Here is a 25,528-nt window from a genome sequence, read left to right as displayed (position 1 = left end):
TCAAGGTCGATAACGCTTGAATATTTAAATATAATATTTCATTACTTATAAGTTATAATTTATTCATGGTTAATTTTATATACCTACATACGGATTAAACTTGAAAATTGTATAGGTAAAAATCTACATAAAAAATGAAATAAAACATATAAAATATTGTAAATTATAAACTAATTTTTAATGATATATTTATTATTATTTTACTAATGAAAGATAATTTATTAAACCAAGTATATTCATGACAAAATTTGAATATAAGTACAACACCAACAATTTTAAAAATCAAAATATACTGAATTTCCATAATAAATATTTTTAATAGCAAAGAAGCTAAAAATAGAAATTTAAAAAACATGTTTAAGTAATTCTTTGATTTAAACAGATTAGTGTAACTAAATAGCCTATATCATTCGCCGTGTAATCTTAATTTGATTATAATTCATAAAATGTAGTTTATTATTAAAACGAAATATACCCTCGGCGACATAGGCCATTGGGTTACAAAATTTTAGTTACCATTAGGTACATATTAAAAATATTTCAACTTGGATAAAATTATTAATTGCAAAAGAAATTGAAAAAGAAATTAGGAAAACAAAGGTAATTAATGTTTACAAAAATAAATTTAAAAGTCGTTAGTGACATTGGAAAGATACCTTAGTGGCTAGTACAACTTGTACTGTACAAGCAACACCAATGAAAATCAAAATCAAACAAAGTCTGGATTGTTCATAATAGATTTACTCAAGGTTTCTATGAAGCATATGTATGATTTGTAGCTCTCATAGAAAATAGTAAAGGACAAAATACATTTTCAACAACTGCAAAAACTATGAACGAATCAAAACACATAAAACTCAAATCGTGTTTCTTACATTTTCCATTGGCAAAGTGAAACAATTTTTAGTAAAACTTTGTAAAAATGATGTAAATTCAGAGTTATTGTCACCTTACTAGATCAATTGGGTCATTTAAAATAAAACACATCTAAGCTACTATATTTCACGTGTGATAGAGCAAAATAAACTAATATAAATTCGCCACTACGTCGCTTTATTGTCTTCTTAATTTCTTACGTAACATATATCATACAACAATGATGATGAATATACATACGTGTATTATAAAATTATGTGTAAACGTCTTATTAATTGTTTAATTATCTCATTAGCACGCGTGGTGGACAATCCCATTCTTATAATCTATTATTCATTATTATGTTGAATTTACATTTACAATATAGAACAACAAATCAACAAATGAAAAGAAACAGAATAACAATTATTATTATAACAACTAGAACCTATCATTGACACACCATCCTCTAATCGTCACTCATACGTTTCCAGAGAAAGCGGCGCACTCAGTTCAATAGGTTTGTATTTGTATTTTATTTTTATTTTTTATTCGCTTAATAATATTTTTGGATTCAATCTATTTTACCCAAAGTATAGCTGTTATAAGCTTTTAAAATAATATCAAAATTAAACGTTTTAATAAATAATAACTATTTAATGCTCATAATATATTATGTGCAAATACTTAAAATATATATAATTATTATATACAAATAAAATAAAATAATATATTAATACATTTATATTATGTTGATGATTTATATTTTTTTAAATTATTAAAATGATACTATGATCCATTTGCTGCATTATTACTTATTAACTTGTTATGTTTACAGATCATTATTATACTTTTTATTTTTACCATAACGATTACGTTAAATATGATATTATGTACAATATAGGCATTAGAGTACTCGGAAAGTTTAATAGAAAATGTATTATTCACCTTCTGATCCAATGCATAAAAAACCGAAGACGTTCATGTTCAATTTCGCTTTTAGATTCTGAACGAAGTGATGAATGTATTGATTTTACAATGATGTGTGTGTTTTTTTTTGTGTGTCTGTGTAGAGCATAACTAGTCGAAATAATGCTTCGATTTCAAACTTTGGGGGTGGTTTCCGATGTAAAATTGAAGATCCTTGGTGCATTATAGAGGTCAAAAGTAAACATTTCCCAACAGTTTTCAAAAAAATCGAGATAAACAAAAAAAAATGACAGAAAAACGGGAATTTTTACGCAAAATCAGTTTTCGCCCAAATTTATTTTTTTATATGGTTGCAATTCAAAAATTAATCACTGTAAATACTTGAAATTTTCACCAAATGTTTATGTTAGTGTTATCTATATACAGTTTAATTTTAAAAATTTTTTAACTTTTTTTGAGTTATTTATAGACCACTGCAATATTCAATTTTTTTGAGAATTTTTTTTTGAAGTGTCGGTAAAAACATGTTGGACGACCAAAAAAACTTGAAAATTTAATACACGGTTCCTTATGAGTTGTTATTATTGTAGCAAAAAAAAATTAAAAATCGTAAGTCACAATTTTTTTTAATAAGCGTTTACAGTTCAAAATTTTACGAAATCTGTCGAAAACGCGAAAATTTGCAAGTAATTTTGAAGTTGAAAAATCATAAAATTTTTTGCCTTTATAACTAAAGATTAAAAATACAACACTAAATTTACCATAAGTTTTCCTTCAAGTAGCTATAGAGAAAACTCGATGCATCATTATAGGAAAATATGAAAAAAAAATACTGAAAATATTGACGTTTCAAAATCTTATTTCCATTAATTTCCTGATTTTTGATATTTTTTCTAGTTTGGAAGAAATAAAATATGATTATAAATTTATTACTATTAGGAACGCGGAAAATATTCGGCCAACCTAATGGGAATGCGCGTGGCCTGGCGGGTCACATGTTTGATAACATTATGGTGTTAAATAATTCGCAATTTTTCTCGAAACTAAAAAAATCAGGAAATTAATGAAAATAAAATTTTGAAACGTCAATATTTTCAGAAAAATAAACTCTACAAAATGGCTATCTTTAATTTTTTGGAAATAGTTAAATATAAAAATATATTTGTTAACTTTTTTACCAAAACATTAAAATATGAAACAATTGTAGTTCTTATCCTGTTGAGTTTTATTACAAAACCAGAATTTCGATATCACCATTATTTCGGGAAATATCGTAATGGGTAAATCCTCACGGGACACTCTGTATATTATTATATTATTGCTTATAAAGTAGTTTACTTCGCTATTATTACAGTATTAAAGCAGGGAGGTCAAATTTTGAATTTCCCAGTAGTTTTAAAAAGCACCAGAAAAACAAAAAATAAAAAAAAATAAAGAAAAACAGGAATTTTTACACAAAATAATTTTTTGATAAAATTGAATTTTGATGTTGGCGTAACTCTAAAACAAATTAATAAAGCTTTTTAACCCAACCAAAAAATTTTTATTGACATTAATAATAGGAAAAAGAACTAAAAAAGTTTATTAATACAATAATATCCACCATTAAATTTACAACGTAAATTTATTTATATATTAACCACACTATTTTAAGGTTGAATTAAGCATTGATAATCTTGTAACAAACTATAGGTAGGTATTATCTGCAATGGTTAATGAGCGTGTATTTTATAGCAATAAATAGATTTACCAGAAACATAAGCATTACAAATTTTGGATTTTTTTTACAGTACCTTGGTGGTTTGGTTCATTTGTTATATAACATTAAAATCAAATCAAAATTTTTTATCCGTAAATTTGGTTTTATCAATATTTATTCAAATAGATATACGAGTTACGAGTATAATATTACATAACAATATATTAGGCTATATATTTAATCAACTGAAAACTGTGTGATTGTTATAAAATTAATATATAAATAGCGGTAGGCATATAGATTAGTTACCTACAAATCAGAAGTGTCCACTCGAATAATTTATGAAAATAAGACACCTTGATAAAATGGTAATATAATGAACAACAAATAAATGATGCTTTGTTACGAAATTACTGTTAATAAAGCCGTATAATATTATGATGTTCACTTCATTATTCGGCTCGCATTTGCACGACCTTAACCTATTGGTTTCAAATCTATAAGAATTTAAAATATAAATAAAATTATTAATTTAAATTAGGTATTAACAACGCATAACTACATAAGTAAAATGTAATATAATGGTACCTACTACCTATATAGTATATTACACGTGCTATACTATCACACATTTTTTAGGGAAAAAAATGAATTTCATGTACTTATATATACCGTATACATTATAATAAATTTAATTGAATTTAGATACACCTGTAGCAAAGTGCTAAAAAAAAAAAAACATTACTGTCGATTTATTGTGTATCATATACGAGTGCAGTGTACGCTCTCCATTTTTCGTCGACAAAAATATAAAATCATCATTAACACTTATTTTAAAAATTATTTTTATTTAATTGTACTCATTACTATCAGTTTACCGATGTTACCTAATTATCGAATGAACAGCATTCGCATTATATAACATACAGTTTAACAACGTAGTTTCAGTTGATTAACAATAGTTCGTTATTGTATTATGTTAATAGTATTTGACTCATATTATAATGCTTATTAAAAGTTACACATTGTAGTAAGTACTTAGTGATTAAGTTATGTCGGTCTATAATATAATAATATAAAAGAATAGTATCGTTGAGTAACTACATCAATGCATCGTGCGTGTATTACGTCATCATAATGTAATTATGGCTATATTAGACTGTTATCGGAGGTTTTCATATTTAAATATCAATTTTAAAACAAAACTGTGTAAATTATATACGTGGGTATTTCTACGTGCATCGTTAAATCGAAAGGTGTACGACCGCTGGAAGGTTAAAGTAATTTACTCGCTCCCCAATACCTAATTTTGGAATTCCAGCGACCACGTTAAGTGAAATGTACTACCATAATGCGGGATTGTTTTTTTTTTTTTTTACTGCTTCCCAATGTTTTATACCTTCCCGCTGATGTTTCATATATTTTACGTGATAATCTTTTCATTCGCCTACTCACATTCCAGAAAAATCTAAATCTTTGAAAATTCATTTTTTTTTTTTTAATTTGTCGTATATTATATTATGTACCTACTTAATTTAGATGTTTGTTTTTTTTTTAACTTTAATTGAACAAAAAAAAACTTTTGATTATTTTGGAGTATCGTGTACATGATTATAATGTGTCCGAAATACTTAATTCACAATGATTTTAATAAAGTACATATTTTATATTGATAAATGCACAACTTAATGAATAAAAGAATATTAAGATTTAAGGCATCATATATGACTAAATAAAATTCCATTACGAAATTTTACAAAAGGTGTTGGTACTAACCTTTGATTTTATAGTTAACGTCTAAGTTGATTGTTAAATTTCACTTAACATTATTATAATACTCTGTTATTTCTATCGTAATGATCATGTGTATTAACTGAAATAAACTCATAGTGAGAAAGTAGAAAATTGACAGGTGAATACAGGTCAGTGGTCATACTAAGTATAAAAACTCACGATTATTTTACAAAGTCTAATAATGATAAATAATAATAAAAAAAAAATTATGATAGTTGGCATAATATTCACATAGTTGCTCATACTCACATATTATTATACTGTGTACCTATAACCACCGTTGTATTTTTTATTAAACCAATAAATAATCACTTATTACTTATCTAAAAAAAAAGGATTAACATCTTCAATAATCTTTAAAAATTGCAAAATTTAAGATCTATGCAATTTATAATTTGACATTTTATATTGCCCATGTTTTTTGTCACTCATATACTCATATATTTGTTGTTTAATCAATAATCGATTTTTGATTTTCAAAATATGTAATTTATAGTGAAAACTTCAAAATGCATAAAACACTATTTTTTTTTATGGATTTAATTCGTCTGAGAATTATGATTATACAAAAATGTATGATAATAGTAGATACTTTTCAGACTGTTTAAAACACATTACTCCATTAAGGTAGTAAATTGCACTTGCCTACATGCTGTACAGAGCCTTACCTAATAAATGGATCAATAGTGTGATACAATAAATTGTTGCAACTCACTAGAAACTTCCTATTGCACTCTTATCTACCTTACCTCTTCTATTCTCCCATTATAAATAATTTCAAAAGTATTCCATACACAGATTCTACACCCGACATCCCGCTCAATTTTTTCGACTTCCATTTATTAACAAATATATTCTTTTCTTTTATTGTATTTATATATTATTAAATCGTGATGCAATTTTTTATTACTGCAGAAATATCTATAATTCAACCAAATACCAATTCAAACAAAACATGCAATGTGTTCAACATAAGTATTTGATATACAGATGAGTAAAAAATCGAAAAAAAAATCGAAAAATCAATTACACAATAGCAAAAAGGGTCCGGCGCAATAATAAGGTACATCCACTTTTTGTAATTTTCCAAAATTTATGAAAAACAGTTATACAAATCTACCTAAAAAAAAAACTGTAGAACATATTTTTATGCTTTAGAATGTTTTTATATAATAGTAGGTGTAGTCTTATTAATTTTGAATAAATTTAAGTATAACTCAGTGAAGTTTTATGTTTTAAAATATACAGTGTCCCGCGAGGATTTACCCATTGCGATATCTAACGAAATAATAGAGATATCAAAATTCTGGCTTTATAATAAGATTCACAAAGATAAGAACTACAATTATTTAAATTTTACATTTATTTATGTAAAACATGTAAAAAATTTAAAAAATTTAATTTTTTATTTAATTATTTCAAAAAAAAAATATATTTTTTAACTTTTTTACCAAAGCATTAAAATATGTAATAATTGTATTTCTTATCCCTGTGAGTCTTATTACAAAACCAGAATTTCGATATCACCATTATTTCGGGAGATATAGCAATGGGTAAATTCTCACAGGACATCCTGTATATTATAAATTTATTTTTTATACATCTCCGACTGCATTGTTCGGATTCAAGATCAGATATCTCCAGACGTCTAAAGATGATATCTGATTTTGACCAGAAAATTGAGACCAGATATCTTTTCTTGTATGGTATTAGCTTGTATCTATCAGGAGGATTTATTTATCATACCAAAATGCAGACAGCATTTTCCACTATCTTAGTGTTAATATGAGTTTTGTAAAAGAAGTGGAAATACATCGTTATTGCATCGGCATCGGCGTTTTTGTATTATAATCTACTTCCATGTGTTGCAGTATGCACGAACATAATATGTTCATAACCCCCAATTACGACTTTGTTTACTAATCTACTGTTGTTGTTGTTGTTGTCTATGCTTATTTTACTGACGCCACTGGTTTCGCCGTGACGTCGTATATATGACGGTAATCGGTGAAGATGAATTACGATTTACATATTTCATTGAACTATTCAAGTATATAAATAGCAGAATGATAATCTACTTGTGTGCAATTTTAGATTCTGAGCGGAGCGATGAATGTATTGATTTTACCATGATGTGTGTTTTTTCAATGAAACTACAGTCAAAACTATTGACAACAACCATATTTTAATATATAGTTATAAATTCTATAACATATTTGCATTTTATAGTCGCATAGCCGCGATTTTTTAGATATTATATTGTATAATCTATAAGTGATTCAATTAATTTGATTTTAAAACATAATATTATGTATTTATGTCTGTAACTATTATTATATATATTTCGATTATCAAAATCAATCATATTATTCACAATTATTAGATTTAATAATCTCACAATTATTTTATGATGTCTGCGCAGGCAGTTAAAACTTTGATTTAAAATATTGAAAGTAGTATGATAGGAAATTTTACAGTACCATGATATTACTCAAAAATATTTAACATACATTTTATTTTCATTTATTTTGTTTACATTTTTGTGCACAATTTCTGTGCGGGTTACAGTTACTATTGATAGTACTATACTATTAATATTGATGATATAACTCAAAGTTTATGGATAATACTATTATATCATCGACCATGGTATTATTAATAACCAATATTCTTCTGTTGTTTACTGTTGGTATTGTATAAATTATTGCACTACCATGTCGGATCGAAATTTACAAAATAAAACTACAGTAAGTATGGAAAATGTCCAAACAAAATATTTTTAAAAACGCTTAAAATGTTTAAAGAATCAGTGTAACTATACCTTTAAACTCCCCTCATACATTGACAGTATGTACACTATACTAGCATCTAACAATTGTAATTGGTTTATAGAAAATATTGGCAGGCATTTGAGGCAAAAACCTGACAAGATTAAACCTTACTTTCGGACTAATGAAACTACACTGACCCTCCCTCCACTAGAAATTCTTGAGCGCACCCCCGATTATAATAATTTACTGATTTTATACATATATTATATATAATTATATACTATTTAACAAAGACAATCGTGTATTCAATAATTATACATAGGTATTATTATAAATATCATAAAAAAGTACGTATAAAAGTGTGTATAATTATTTTAGAATTATTGTAAAATGTAATTTTCCAGGCCGCGAGTGTCTTGTCCTTGATTTCCGAAGAACGGCGGAAACGATACATACAATACAAACTAAACAATAAATTAACGTTATCGAATGACCTTAACATCTAACAGACTTCCTCACTATATCAAATACTTGGTTAAATTTTAATATTTATTAAGTAATGCACCGTTTAAATTATAAACTATCTGTATAGTTTAAACTTTAAACAAATATGGATGTGTTGAGATACTGAATTCACAGGGGAATTGGGGTTAGGGATAAATTTCCACTACAACAAAATAACTGGGAATGGGATATCATAAGTACTACACTACAAAAAACGTATAGGTTAAGTGTCTGGAGTGAAATTTTACAGTAATTACATTGATGTTTATACTTGTATTAGTTGTATTTATTCCCCAAATGTCTAAAACCAATTTATTTTTTGAATATAAATTATTTCTAATGTTGAGATTTTTGGTGAACCAAAAAATTAAAAATGGAAACTGCAGTATGACAAAAATCGAAAATCAAATATTCAACAATAACGAATGAAATAGTTAGTTGCCATTTAAAACTAGGCATAATAAGTTATTCTTGAAAAAGTTTACCACTTTAATTTAATTCAGAGTCTTGATAATGAATAGACTACACATCGAGAATAAAAAACATTGAAATATTACAATATCTGAGAAATTTTGATGCATGTTCAAGTTCATGGGTTTTAATCGGTTTACCATGATCATGTTAATAATATATGTACCGGCAATCGTCTGACGCGCGTAAACACAAATGCGTCATCGACGACGTGTATACCTACTAACCACTTATGCAGTTAACCACAACATAAAATTTATTATATAGAATTCTGTTTGCACGCATTGATTTCAATGACGTAACGAAAAAAACCATATGATTCACAAACACAGTTACGCTGTATAACAAAAATATCTTTGAAAATGTAGGAGTTAAAATTAAAAAATCGAAAAAAAAACTTGGTTGTAGAATCTTTGGAAATATTGATTAATCATTTTTACTATATTATGTTGTTGTAGTATTGTATTATTTGTATTGCAATACAGTATTTAAAAATAGGTATATGAGTCCCACTTCCCTATATATCTATCTATATTCTATAATTTTAAAACTTATATCAGAAGAGTGTTTGAGAATTTTTAACGGCAAGAAAATTTAGATAGATTATCTTTTATTGTAGGAGTGAGCATTGTAAATAAGATTGTATATATGGTAGGTACTGAAAAAAAACTATACAATATTAAATAGATATATGATATAACTTATTATTATATTACACAAAATCTTTAATTTTTTTTTTTTAATGTTAAGATCTAAACAATTTAAAACTAACTGTCGGTACTGGGAGTGAGAAAGGGGGGCTTAATGTCATGATTGATTCTATCTACAATATAATTTCCATGATAATATTAAAATAAGGTATGCTATTCATTGACGATGAAGAAGATTTAATTTTAATATTTTTACACTGCAGTGTGTAGGTATTATCGACTATTGTAGATAGGTACATAATATTACAAGTTCTGATGTACAATAATTCATAATAATTGAAATAATACAATTTAAAATAATTCATACAATTATAGATACTATACACAAAACAACTTAAATTTTGAGAAGATGAACATTCACTTTGCATTATCAGTTTCGATTGTTTTTTTTTTGTCATTTCACACATCTTTTATTCAAATAAAAATGATCATTCAACTTTTTACATTAGGTACATAACTTTGTACAATATATTTTTAAATATTTTAAATATAATTATTGACAGTGTTAGAATTAGATAAGTACTTTTTTAACTAGATAAAAAATATTTATTTTATTTTTAAATATATATATTCAAATACAAATTTTTATGTGTATTGCCTTGCTACTACCTTGAATTTGGTTTGAACACAAATATGAGGTTTAAATGTAATTTTGCAATAGACATAATTATTAGTGAAAAGTATAAATCATAAATATTTAATTGCTATAACTTATAAATTATATAACATTAAATAAAATAACATATTATAGAATATTAAAATGATGTAATTGTTACGTAATATGAACTATTTATAAAATAAAATAATTATTATTTATAAGAATCAACTCATCTAGATAAATGTATCTTGATTGGTGAATTATTCATCTTAGATAAATAATTAAATAATTTGCGATCATTTATCTAGATAAGATAAAAGATAACTAAATATTCATCAATATAAGTCTCAATATTGAAAATATTAATTGCATGCACGATGCATTATTATACTTATTATAGTATTAAAATTTACATGATTCACTATTAATTTTATTAATTATTATACTTATTAATTTATAATTATATAAAAAAAAAAGGAAAACTCGAGTTGGGTACCGAGATATTTGATCCCTTAAAAAAAAACACGAGTTGGGTCCGCGGTAAAATTTGATAATACTCGAATTGGGTCCGCGGTAATATTGTTAGGCCGGTCGCACACGCCTTCCACTGGCTAAACTGATTCAGTTAATTGTGTATTGTTTTAACTGAAGCTTTTTATAGTTAATTGTCATTATTGTATAGATGTTTTTATGTATAGATGTGGCCTATAACTTTCTAGTAAATAGTAATAATAAAGTATGTACTATAATTAGTGCCGGATTAAACATTGGTGGGCCCCTAGGCAATTAAAATGTTGGGCCCCAACAAAATTATTTTTCACATACATCTTTAACTTTGCTACCCTATTGTTAAAATATACATCTTTAATAATAACAAACTAATATTAATAAACAAAATTATGTTTATTATTTTTTTTTTTCATTTACAAGAAAAATTAATTGATTATTATATTATTTACATATTTTTTTATTTTATTTATATTTTATTTTATATTAAAAAGTATGTTATTAAGGTTTCGTTATTGATCACTACATATTTACGTTCACATCACAACAAACATAACCATGCTTTCATGTTTAATAATATGTTATTATAATAATAATAATAATAAATAAGTTTATTCTGCCAATATATCATATAGGTAACAACATAAAATAATACAATTAATAAAAAAAAGATAATAAAATAAAGTCAAAATAATATATTGACTCACTTCTAAAAAGCTAAAAGCTTGTGCTTAGAAGAGAGAGTTTCTTATAGTATTAAATAATAACAGAATTATTTAAAATTATATAACAGTACAAAATCCAATTACAAATTACAATAACAAATTTACAAATCATAATTAAGTGTAACATTATCAAACTGGTTAAGCTTAATATATAATTTTAATGAGTTAATATTATTAAAATTCATAAGATTTAAACTTAATTTACGACACAACAATGTGCATTTGTAAATAGTACTCTGTGAAGTTACTGTCTTATAAAATCTAATAGAATTAATATTAGAATGACACTTATTTCTAGTATTATAATTATGATCTATGGTATTCAAACAATGTCTATATTTATATATAAGTAAAAACAAAGATTTATATATAATATTGATATAGGTTGAACATTAAAATCAATATATAACTGTTTTGTTGGATACGAAAAAGGCTTTGAGATAATAAGTTTTATTAAACTATTGATAGTTGTAAATAAAGGAGTCAAATAATCTTTATAAGTACCACCCCAAAAGGGTAATCCATAATAAACTAAGGACTGAACTAAAGATATGTACATAATTCTCAAATGTTTAAAATCTAAAACATATTTTAAGCTTTTAAAGTTATAAAATAACTTCCTAATGGTATTAACCAATTTATCTATATGATAATTCAATTTAAGTTTATCATCAAATATTAACCCTAAATATTTAATATGATTTACTCTTTGAATATGTTGACAATTACAGGATACAATTTTGTTTTTACAATTTAAGGAATGCGGACCAATGACAAGATTATTTAATGTAAATGAATTAGGTCTAAGATTAAATAATATATAATTAGATTTTTTAAGATTTAACTCTAAGAAATTATTATTATTATTGTTATTGTATAATGAAGTGACTATTTTATTTAAAACAAATATAAAATAAGACTACAATAGTTTCCACGATGTTTTTAAAGCATTTTTGTTAATTCTTAATTGTTGTAAAATAATGTGTACATGATATAGATACTACATAGCTCTACATGGAGCTTTATAATATACTATATATGTATATATCATACGTCTTTTCAATGACATCGATGTTCGTGGTTATTGTTTTACATAAATACAATCGCTTTCACTGGCATCATCAATAACATAATATTTTTGTCAACAAATACAAAAACAAAACTAAATATGTTAATAATATTAAACAGGACGTATACTCTGTTGTATAGGATAATAATATACATAATATTTCATGTGTTTAATTGCCTATAGGCACATGAACATCATAAACATACATTAAAATGTTATATATTAACGGCACACACACACACACACACACACACATATATGTATAATATTTTATAGGTGATACCTACATGATTGTCGGTTATAGTTTTCAAAAACTGATTTCTCGGCATGTGTGCGTGCATCGTGATGTAATTATTAATTCTTTTTTATATATACCTATATTTTTTTTTATTAGGTTTTTCTAGATTTTGATGATGAACGCCCAACGAACATAGTGGGGACGAATTTTTCCGTAGCCGTAACTGCAGTTACATAGTATCCGCCTCGAGTCCGGCCTATACATATATAGGTGGTATACGTAGTGTGTATATATATATATATATAAGGATAGCGTGACGAACACCGATTGAGTTGGTTATCCGTAGAGGTTCCGAGTCTTGTACACCTCGCAGTTATACTAGATCATCGTCTACACTCAATACCGTAGCCCGACTGGAATAGTCCCGCATAGTAATTTCTTAGTAATTTGTGTCGTGCACCGTCCAGAACCAACAGAACGCAATGGAAACAGCCGGTGGCATAGCCGAAACATTTAGAAACGGGACGTTCTTAATTACCGGGAGTACGGGATTTTTGGGGAAAATACTCACGGAAAAATTACTCAGGTCTTGTCCCGTGAAAACTATCGCGATTCTCGTTAGGAGTAAAAAAGGCTTCAACGCTAGTCAGAGGGTTGCCGATATATATAAACAAGCTGTAAGTATAATATACTATTAATTTATTTGTAATATATTATTAATATGGATACGTTGTGTTTTTTAAAATTATTTTTCGTTACTAAATAAATTATATATATTACCTACAAGAAGGTACGAGTTTTCACCGTATAAGTTTTTAAACGCTTATGCCTGAAAATATACTATATAGTCATTAATTTTAAATATTTTTAATATGATATTAATAGACATGTATAGATGAATTAATATAATTAAATTCCACGGCAGTTAAATAAAATACTTATAATTTATTAAAAACTATAAGATCCAACTTTCAACCAGTAAAGTCATCCTTTAAGCTCAAATTTATGCAGTAAAATATTATGTTAGATTTTTTTTTAATTGTATAATCAATAGTGAATAGATAATAATTCATTCAGGAAAAACGAAATTGTTTGTGTTTTAAGATCTTATATGTAGATTATAAAAAAAAACGTAAAAAAAAAAATGAATACTTAATAGTTTTGAAATACGTTCAATATAGTTATTGAATAATACAGTAATGAATAATTTATTATTTGAATTATTTTACATAAGTTCTAAAACTAATCTATCGGTTCAAATTTAGAAAAAATTTTAATATTACACATACTGTACACAGGTATTTAATGATCGAAATGAATATTGTCATAACATTTTTAAACCACCATAAAACCATCTGAGTTTTTTTTTATGACACTGACATCATTAGTTTCAAAATATAAAAACATTTTATAGGTATACTTAGATAGTATTATGGAGGTTTAAAATAATCTCTGTGTTGCAGAATAATATATTTATACACCTCATACGATTTTAAAATAAGTATTTGTATTTCAAGACTTCAGATCGTTATTTATAACGTTATAACCTTATAATTTATAACTGATAACATTTTCAAAAAATTAACGTTAAACAAAAAATAATGGCACGCAATAATCAAACATAATAATTTACTGTTTTTAATCATTAAGCAATATTAACAAAAAACGTAAAAAAAAAATGTTGTTAAAATTAAATTAATTGAATATTTTAATTTTTGGTATGATTAAAAACAAACTCATATTAACAAACAAGTATGGAATTCATATTGAAGTATATTATTTCAATTTTGAACAATACTTTTAGATTCTGAGCAGAGCAATAAATATTTAGGTATTACCATAGTGGTGGTTTTATTTATGATTTATTCTTGTGTCTGTACTCTGTAAGTCACCTTTTGAAGCAGGAAAATGTAAGCATGTTCAATCTTGAACTATAAGATTGAAATTGAATTTTATTTGTATTTAAGGTCAAAATTAATTAGTTTTCTATGATATAATTTTAATTTTTTCCCATGTATAGACTTATTATATATTACCAATCTATTCGTATCGTTCTACAGTAAGACCAGTAAGTACGTGCTACTTACTTATAGGTTAATTTGGTTAGTAATAATAATATATTCTATAAAATAATTATAATAATCATCTATATAGTCAACATGTAGTTTTGATAAAAATTATTTAGAACATATTGTATTTCTTATAAGAAATGAATTAAATAGTAAAATATACATAACTATTATGTTATAAAACATCTTTAACAATATCAAAAACACAAACACGCACATACATGCACCTATATCCATAAAACATTAACACACCAAACATATCCGATTAGAATTGACTAATTTAATATATCTAAGATACTTAAATCCTAATTAATTTAACTGTCTATATTCTAAATTTAAAATTCATAAGTTTATTGAAAAATCGCATATACCTATGTATATTTAATATTCATATTTGTCAGTTGAGATATTTCAGAATACAGACATATATTTATATATACAGGGTGTAACAGATAAAACTGACTTTTAGAATAACTTTTGTTCTAATTAATATTTTGTTAATTTTTTTTTTTGTTTGTTTATTATTAAGAGACCCTTGCGCTACACGTACAATATAAAAAAAAATTCATTTTTTTAATAGTATAAATAAAAAAAATTTAATTTAATTAAATTTTTGTTGGAAAAATTCAAAATAGCCAATTTGTAAATTTAATTAAAAGAAATATTTTGATGGTAAAAATATTTATCTAAATCAATTAGTTTATTTTTTAGAATTTTTTAAAATATCAATATTTTTTTGCATATTAAATTACTTTGGAGCGTTATAACTTATTTCAAATATTATTTTCAATATTATTTCTGAAATGAGTATATTTCTTAAATTAGTTGTTAGTTATAAAATTTTCACAATTTTTTTTGTACGTTTAATTAGCATAATTTTTTTTTAGTCAGTTCTATTTGATACACCCTGTATATGCTAAAACGTATGTAATTGTATCTATAATGTTGTGCTTTAATTTTAATAGCTTTTCGACCGACTTCGTAATGAAAAGCCCGATTTTATGAAAAATATTAAAGTAATTGATGGAAATATCGAAGAAGAATTGTTGGGTTTATCGATGTCAGACCGTAACTGGATTTTTGAAAATGTGAATTTTGTTTTTCATTGTGCAGCAACAATCAAATTCAACGAAGCGCTCGAGTTGGCGACTAAAATAAACATCCAAGGGACGGATAACCTTTTGACATTAGCTGCGCAGATGAAAAATCTTAAGGTACAAATTTATAGTTTGCATCGATTCTGCTATGCCGACAAACTGCGGAGTCGCTTTGCGAAAATCATAATTGTATAATAATATTTATTATTTTATTGTAATACACTTATTCGTGTGTACAAAACTGGTTTATTTTTCGACTAAAAATATGAAAATATTATTGTATACGCAATAAACGTAATAAACTCAACTTCATATTTATCATTACGCAGGGTTTTGTGCACGTTTCAACCGCATATTCGCACTGTCCCAGGAATGAGATCAGAGAACAATATTATCGGACTCCGGTTACGGCCAAGGAGCTAAAAAATATGCTGGGGACAGACGATCTGTCCGAATCTAAGTAAATATTTAATAAGCCATATAACGCCGTTGATATTTGTTTTCCATACAATAATAATTTACACTTAAATAAATAGAATTTTAGAAGATTGGCCAAACACGTACACTCTTACAAAAGCAATCACGGAAGACTTGATATCAACAAACGAAAACCACTTGCCTGTTTCCATTTTTCGTCCATCGATTAGTAAGTGTTTATTTATATGATATAATATAATATATATTCAATTAATTAATTAATCTTTAAGCATCATATATAATACGATATATTTCTTCGATCTATCATCTATTTTGTCAATAGTAATAATAATAATATGTAGAATACTAGAATGCAGGTACGAATGTCTCGTATATTATTTGAAAGTTGTCGAATATAATATTACAATAATTATCTGCAGGCGGATTTATAACAGTAATTACATACCCACGTTAAATATTCAATGTCAAGTTCTAAAAGAGGCTAACTCTAATACTCGTTACTCATAACTAGGGAACGGATTTTAATTTTGATAAATATTTTTATGTAGTAATAGCATCGGAAAGTTTTCGATATATGTATAGTTTCATTTAATTTCAAGTAATCTGATGCTAATTTTATTTTAAATATTTTAGAATAATTAAATTTTTTATAAATAAATACATAAATTATGTAATATTGTAGAATTTTTAACTATTTTACAAATAAATATACGAATTCTGTATTTAAATGTATTATTGAAGAATTTCCGTTTTTATTTTAGTATTTTACGATACGATATGCGACACGATTAGGTTAACGGTTTCTCAAAAACACTTTGGTTCCGTTTACAAATTCTGGAGTCACAGTCACTTAAAACCTGTACGAATTGCCTATAGATATAATATATTGTTGAATAATCGAAAAAAAGTCAATTCGTGTAGTTTCTGAACTGCGTGTGTCGTGTATATTAAATTTCATCAATTATAATTTACAATACATCTTTTCCACGGCGCCACACAAAATTTGCTTTTAAATACGATAAAAATGAAGATAATCACTTAAAGTTTAAACATAAGTCTGAATTTAGACTATCGCATAAATGTGATAAGCTGCAAAAGGTTATAACTTTGAAACTAAGAGTCTGATCGAAAAATTCTGACACCACCAAATTTACTCACTCATAATTTGTCAATATTAATATAGGTATAATAGCAAATAATTAAAACCTTGGTATAATAATGTTAATACATCGGTATACTTTGAGTCTTTAGGCATATTAATACATTTTATAGCACAGGTATGGAAAATCCTTGGCACCTGTACAATTAAAATACTTAATAATGTTGGAGTTAATGATGGGTTTGAATTTTTCACCAAATAAACTATAAAGACTTAAACATATGTTTTTACAAATAATATGTCACATAATATGTATAGTACCTATATAGCATATTATATTATATTTTAAATAATAGTCTCCCCGAATTGGACATTTCTGTATGCCAGGTACCTACTCCATAACCTGCGTTTACGCCTCTAAATAAACTATTAATAATAATTAATAACTCAATAAACCAATATGGTACTTATATAATATTATACTCATATAGTATTGTGTATAAATATTTAATACTTTATAATTTATTTTTTAAATTTTATAGTTGGATGCACGAAATCTGAACCGGAACCAGGATGGTTAGAAAACATGAACGGGCCAACAGGAATATTAACCGGTGTCATGGTAGGATTTTTGAGAACGCTCCAAATTTCCACGGACAAAGTAACTGATATAATCCCAGCGGATTATACTGCAAACGCACTGATCAGTGTTATGTGGGATACCGTTAAAAGGTATAGATGATAATACATTACAAATTTATAAGTTATAACTTATAACTTATAACTCTAGTCAATACTATGATTGAAGTTATTGATATTTTTTAGATTCTGAACGAAGTGATGAATGTATTGATTTTACAATGATGTGTGTGTGTGTTTTTTTTTGTGTCTGTGTATAGCATAACTAGTCGAAATAATACTTCAATTTCAAACTTTGGGGTTGGTTTCCGATGTAAAAGTGAATATCCTTGGTGCATTATACAGGTCAAAAGTAAACATTTTCTAACAGTTTTCAAAAAAATCGAGAAAAACAAAAAAAAAAATGACATAAAAACGGGAATTTTTACACAAAACCATTTTTCGACCAAATCGTTTTTTTTACATGGTTGTAATTCAAAAACTAATCACTATAAATACTTGAAATTTTCACCAAATGTTTATGTTAGTGATATATATATATACAGTTTAATTTTCAAAATATTTTGACTTTCTTTGCGGTATTTATAGACAACTGAAATTTTCAATTTTTCTGAAAACTTTTTTTTTGAAGTGTTGATAAAATTTTTTGGCCATATCAAAATACTTGAAAATTTAATACAAAGTTTCTCATAAGTTATTCTTATAGTGATTAAAAAATTAAAAGAATATATAGGCACAATTTTTTTTAATTAGCATTTGAAGTTCAAATATTGACAAAAACTCGTCTGTCATCGCGTTTTGGGACATTAAAAGTGCTTCGATTTTTGACTTCAGTACCTCGTTCGATCAAAAAGTGAATCTAGTTGGTACATTGGGGGATCAATACTAAAAAATATTAGTCAATATTTTTCTAAATAATCGGGATAAACAAACTAAAAATTAAGGGAAAAACAGGAAATTTTACGTACAGTCAGTTTTCGACAAAATCAATTTTGATTTTTGTTGTAACTTTAAAACAAATGACCATTGATACATGAAATTTTCACCGAATGTTAATATAGGTATATTATATCCACCATGAAATTTTCAAAAAATTTTGACCTAAGTTAAACTATTCATAGGGATATGCAATTTTCGATCATAATTAGTTTTTTTAAATTAATATCGATAAAAATTTATTTTTTGGGTATAAAATCTTGAAAATTTATTAAAAGGCTCTTAACATATTGTTACAATAGCAGTTGAAAAATAAAATAAATTCATTTTCACAATTTTTTTTATAAGCATTAAAATTTTGAATTTTGACAAAATACGTAAAAATCACAAAAATCCGCAAATTTTTTTAAGCTAGAAATTCATAAAAAATTTTCTTTTTAAATCTAAAATTTAAAAATTTAATACAAGATTCCTTACAAATTTGTCAATCTTTATCACAAAAAAAAATGTCCACCGGAAATTCAAATTAAATTTTTATTAGCATTTGAATTTCAAATATTGACAAAAATTCGTCATATCATGAATATTCGCAAATTATTTTGCAGTTCAAAATTCATAATATTGTTTGTATTTATATCTAAGGTTATAAAATTCAACACTAAATTTTCCATAAGTTCTGCTTCAAATAGCTATAGAGAAAATTTTAAGCGTCATTATAGGAAAAATGTTTTGAGCGTTTGAGTTTTAAATTTTTATGAATCGCGTAATGATAACGATTTATCCTCAAACCAGGTATATGTATATCTATGATAATATAAGGTATTATGAATTATGATAACTACATGATAACTACACTAATTAATTAACCATGCCTTATGCAAAATGCGTCTTAATTGAAAAATAAAATATTTGTTTCCAAATAGAATATAATATGACAATATTTAAATATAATATATCCTAGACTGACAAATCATCTCCGTTCAGAATCGTTTTTCGTATACAATGATACCTATCATTGCATTCAAATCTAACCTACTCTAGTCAGAGGTCCACCCCACCAACTAATGTACAGCAGAGCGATACCCACTTTCACGCTTTTTTTATTATTATCATTATAACATGTTATTTTTCATGAAATACTAAATATTATAATATCAATAAAAATAATTGAATTAATTCGCTCATGTTTTGTGAAGGTAGATCGAAGATACGTATTAGGATACATTGAATCAAATATGTGTATCATAGATGTCTTATAAATTATTTAATTTCGTAGTTATAAAACTAATGAGGATATTAATATTATAGGTTATACATACTTGCACCTATATAATTCAGACGATAGTTTAAAAAAAAAGTATTGCATCGAAATTAACTATATAATAACAATATGTATATCTAAGAATTTTACCAACCGTATTAAATTATTAATTTTATTTTTTATATTTATTTTTGTTAGTTTATATAACTGAGATGTTTTAGTGGTGGGTGTAAAATAGTCACTTTTGCCACGTTGGCATATCGAATATCCAATTGTGCAAAGCTATATATTATGATAATGTACCTAAATACCTAATAAAGTTTCATATATTTTGTGTACACGCGTGTTGACGGGTTGCTGAATAATACGATAATTTCGGTAATTTGTAGACATCAAGACTGCGGAAATCACACTAGCGAACAACCAAAAATCTATAATTACGTTTCAAGTACGGAAAGCCCGTTGACTTGGGATGAATATATTAGAGGAATGACCGAGCATTACTATGTGTCACCTCCCTTGCGGTCAATGTGGTACGGGTTTTATCTTATGTACACAAACTTGTGGATTGGCATGATTTTGAAATTTTTCCTACACCGGATACCAGCTGCATTTATGGACTTTTTATTAATCATAACCGGAAAAAGTCCCAAGTAAGTGATTTATTGATTTATTGTTTTATTTATTTTGCAACATTATTATTGTTACGGTGATGGTAAAACCCGAAAGCCACCTTCTACAAAATCGCAAAACCATATAGCGTTAGCAATGTGGGACCAATTGACCATTATCAATTACCATTAATTGAACTTTAAGTTGAGTTATTAGTATATATATAAGATGTATAAGTAAAATTTAAAGTTGAAACATTAAAAGTTAGTTTTCTCTTTATTTAATTTGTATGAGTTACAACTTTAAGTTGAATAGAAAAAAGTGGGAAAATATCTATTGTTAATATTAACATCTTACAATAGTCTCTATGATTTTTTGAAATCGAATGAATTGTTTTGTTACGTCCTGTAATTATAGTTTTGCAAGCTATAATCTACCTATTTACATATATTTACATTTTGACAATTTATATTTATTATGTAACGCCAAGTTCTTAAAAAAAATAACCATATTATATTAACAAAATAATTACACTGCCACGTCTATAATGAGTACATAATTATTAAAATATTTTGTTCAGAATGTTGAAAATGTATGCGAAGACAGAATTCATGACGGGTTTACTTCGGGTGTTTACTACGAAGCAATGGAAATTCGATAACAGCAATATCGTCGAATTGTTATCGTCACTAAGTATAGAAGACCGCGACCAATTTGAGTTTAGTATGGACAATTTCGACTGGAAATCATACATTAAAAGCTATTATTACGGGATCAGAAAACATATACTACACGAAGAATTGAGTAACCTCGAAAAAGCGCTATCTAAAAACTGGAAGTATGTATATTTATTTTTTTTACTAAACATTTTAGCTTACAATTTTACAATTACATTTTTATTTATAAGTTTTTACAAATTAGTCACTTAAAGCTATTTAATACCTAATTAGATGCTGTTTGCTGTTTTCTACTTTTAATGACTTGAGGAATACTAAAATTTTTTCTGGTTGGCAGTTGGGACCGATTATTCCGTACAGGCTAGATGATATATTGTGATTTTTCATTTCTTCTTTGTTGACTCTGCACTCGGTCATCAAATGTTTAACCGTGAGGGTCGTTCCGCATTGGGTGCATTCAGTTGGAGTTTGTTTATTCATGAGGTGTCCGCGTGTGACCGATTCTTAATTTGGTTATTGTTATTTGTGCAAATATTAGTGTATATAATTTCATTTAAAATGAATAATTATATTTCATAATATATTATTATTTATAATTCATCATGCATATCAGTATACCTATAAGTTATAGTTAACTAGGCTATAACCTATGTTACAAGATAAAAAAAAAAATTAATAATTGAAAAATAGGTAGGTACACATATGCCAAAAATAAATGTTCAAATAAATTATAGTTTTTTAAAATCTATATATAATATATATTTAAAAGAAACTATTTACTTATATTTCCGTTATCTAAACGAATATCACATTCATTGTGGTTATTTACAAACTTCAAGGCACTATTATATTGAGTAGGTACCTATTATAGACACGTTATAATACATTGATTAGTTAATATTAAAATCATAAATTTTAACATTTATTTCTATAGAAGTGGCTTGACACAAACAACGATGATTGGCATGAGCACCAAAATAAAATAAGAAGGAAATGTATAGATATGGGTGTCCGGAATTTGAGCCGCATTATCCTTTTTTCAATAAAGGAGTAGATAACTACGATAACTATATTAACTGGACCACTAAAATTTTACATTCATAAAACGCGCACCCGGAAAATTATTTATGTAATTCATATTTAATTGCATTTATAAATTACCTATTATGTTAAAAGTAATTTAAATTAAGCTGTAAATATATAGCCTAATTACTTGTACCATTTGAGAATGTTATACTTTTATTATACCCGGGCTATAAAATATAAAAATAAATGTGGCCCAATTCATCAGTTAAAAAATATCAAACGTATATTAATTAAACTTAAAGACAAATTTATTTATTACTTACTCTAGTTTTACATATAATTATTATACTAATATGATTCCTATAAATGTATAATAGTATGCTTATTATTTAATATAAAATGAAAAATGCCGATTTATAAATTATAAATACATAGTGTAAATGCGTAATACCTAAATTATATACATATTGTATATACATATATATATTATATTGACACTTTAAAGTATATAATTTTATTTTATTATTACTTTCATCATGAAATAATAATTATGATTATCATGAAAGTTTCATGATAATCATAATTATATTTCCTAATTAGATAACTATAATATCATATTATTTCGAAGAATAATTTGTAGATGTATAATTATAAAATGCCACTTCACTATATCACACACATTTTGATAACTAAGTGTAAGAATTTTTTGTTTAATCTTTTGTGTTATGTAGTGCACCTATATGTAAATAATATATGTATCATAAAACCGTCCAAAAGGTATTGCACTTATCTGCAATAATTCTTGAAGTTCTCTTATCTATAATTGGTAAATATTTTTATTTTAAACGCCAGGGTCGTGAAAAATATAATACGGCCAGTTTAGCTCCTTAAAACTCATAAGCTTCAATGCGCATTCTCCAACAAACGCATAAGGGTGAAACACGATTGTTTTAAATAACGCGTGAATTTTTACACATAACGCTTTTCTGCTATTAATTATTATTAACAATTTTCTTATATCAAGAAGTGTGTAACGTCCAATGTCAAAAATATTGCTTAACCGTCCTAACCTAACCTTATAATTTATGGCTATATTTTATACGTACTTACATTTTTATAGATTTATTTTATAATTTTAATATTTTAATGTTTTTTATTAATTTTTCAGGTTATTCTGGCTGCATAAACTGTTTATCGTCCTTTTTTTCTACTCCATATTGCAATTGTGTTGGATGTGTATGAGATATATATGTTCATTTTAAATTAAATACAGTAATAATTATATTATGAATGTATAAACTATATAATCATCGGCCAGCCATATGATTGCGAAGTGATAAATTATAAATAATATTAATTGTAATGTTAGAAATATAGATCATATTTTTTTAAGAAAACATCAATATTTTTTATGTACTGCATGTAAGGCATATTATTTATTTAAATAATGTACCTATTATTATTAAATTAAAATAAATTAATAACATGTTTACGAATACTGTTTTGTAAGAAGTTATATTTAGTGGTTCGGTGACGTCTTAAATTACGTCAAATAATATTAAAAATGGTGGTTTATGAAATGACTCATCATTATAAAGCTTCATCATCTACATATGTGCATATAAAGTAGTATCTCAATGTCATTACCCATTGACTTTTAGTGGCATATTTTTTCTCCGAACTTTGAGATTCTAGTCCTACGAGATCAAGTAGGATGGCCATAATTCTCGTTAAATATATTTATAGGATTGTACTTTTTTTTAAGCAAGTGTGCTCTTGAGTGACGACGAATTCATTATATTCAGCGATAGTCACATGATAATATTTTACTGTTCAATACATCCAATGTAAATATTGTGAAGCCACGCTATTACCGCAACATTTTTCAACGATAATAAGTGCCAACAGCACGACAGTAAACATTATCAAACATTATCTTCGAAACATTTATAAAAATATATTAAACATTTTTCTACAGTTTTGGGAGGTTTTTTTCTATACAATCAAACCAAAATATGTGCAGGGGTATATTATGCAGGTCCACATATATATATTATATATAATATATAAGAGTGACTTAATGTCATAATTATCATCAACATGGTTTTTGTTTGACTATAGGTGTCTTACGCGTAATACAATTTTTCAGATACGATTCCTATTACATGCGTCTTGTTTGTTTCAATATAGTATATTATAATATTATTAAATTACATCGTCCACGGTGATCGTTAATGTTTTCTCAATCAACGGATCTGTTGTTGTATCGTTGCGCAGAGAAACACAGTTTCGACTCGGTGAAAATCGTACGAGATTATATGATTAATACGGTAGCCGATATGATTCAGTTCCAGTTCGAAACATGTCGTTTTTGCGCGAGCGACTAGACGGCGATGGGCAGAGAAAAATACTGCTTGTCAGATCCACCACCACTAGTGGGCATCACTCGGACAGCCTAGTCAGCCGACTCAGCCGCGTAAGGCCGCGCACTGTCGCTCCGTCGTTGACGGACGACGGGCTAATGTATTACGCCATGTCCTATACGTGAATCCGACGAGTGCGACTCTTGCGAACGAATTCTATTCTGACCAAAATACGATGCGCCCGATGCTACAAAATACAAACTGTTTTGTTTTTCGTCGCGTAGGTCGGATTCACGTAGGACACGGCATTAGGCCAGCGTTGCAGTATCTTCATCGTCATCGTCGTCGAAGTCCGGACAGTGGATGCGGCCGCTGTTGAGCCTGCAGTCATCGATAAACAGCGTGACGGCGGATGACGAAAAATGTGCACCGAACCTGCG

At 26.3% G+C, this 25,528-nt stretch overlaps 1 protein-coding gene across 3 annotated transcripts; it reads left to right on the top strand.

Moving 5' to 3' along the window:
- Positions 1-1,249: 1,249 nt before the first annotated feature.
- On the top strand, positions 1,250-24,224 carry LOC107163501 (fatty acyl-CoA reductase wat-like). Of its 3 annotated transcripts, none has more exons than XM_089229621.1 (10): positions 1,296-1,375; positions 6,194-6,341; positions 13,028-13,548; positions 15,906-16,154; positions 16,367-16,497; positions 16,574-16,683; positions 18,117-18,306; positions 20,800-21,063; positions 21,603-21,860; positions 22,634-22,819. In XM_089229621.1, the coding sequence occupies exons 3-10, from the start codon at positions 13,354-13,356 to the stop codon at positions 22,683-22,685; spliced, it is 1,449 nt and encodes a 482-aa protein (XP_089085747.1). In that variant the 5' UTR covers positions 1,296-1,375; positions 6,194-6,341; positions 13,028-13,353; the 3' UTR covers positions 22,686-22,819. The 3 variants fall into 3 exon arrangements, with proteins under 3 accessions (XP_089085746.1, XP_089085747.1, XP_089085745.1); XM_089229619.1 differs by lacking the exon at positions 22,634-22,819 and adding an exon at positions 23,894-24,224 and having other exon boundaries at positions 1,299-1,375; XM_089229620.1 differs by lacking the exons at positions 6,194-6,341; positions 22,634-22,819 and adding an exon at positions 23,894-24,224 and having other exon boundaries at positions 1,250-1,375.
- The last annotated feature ends 1,304 nt before the right edge of the window (positions 24,225-25,528 follow it).

This window comes from Diuraphis noxia, unplaced genomic scaffold (assembly GCF_037042655.1).
Source record: "Diuraphis noxia isolate RWA-SAM2 unplaced genomic scaffold, SU_Dnox_SAM2 contig0005, whole genome shotgun sequence".
Lineage (NCBI taxonomy): Eukaryota > Metazoa > Arthropoda > Insecta > Hemiptera > Aphididae > Diuraphis > Diuraphis noxia.
Note: the sequence above shows the minus strand (reverse complement) of the source record. Positions and strands in the feature narration are given on the sequence as shown.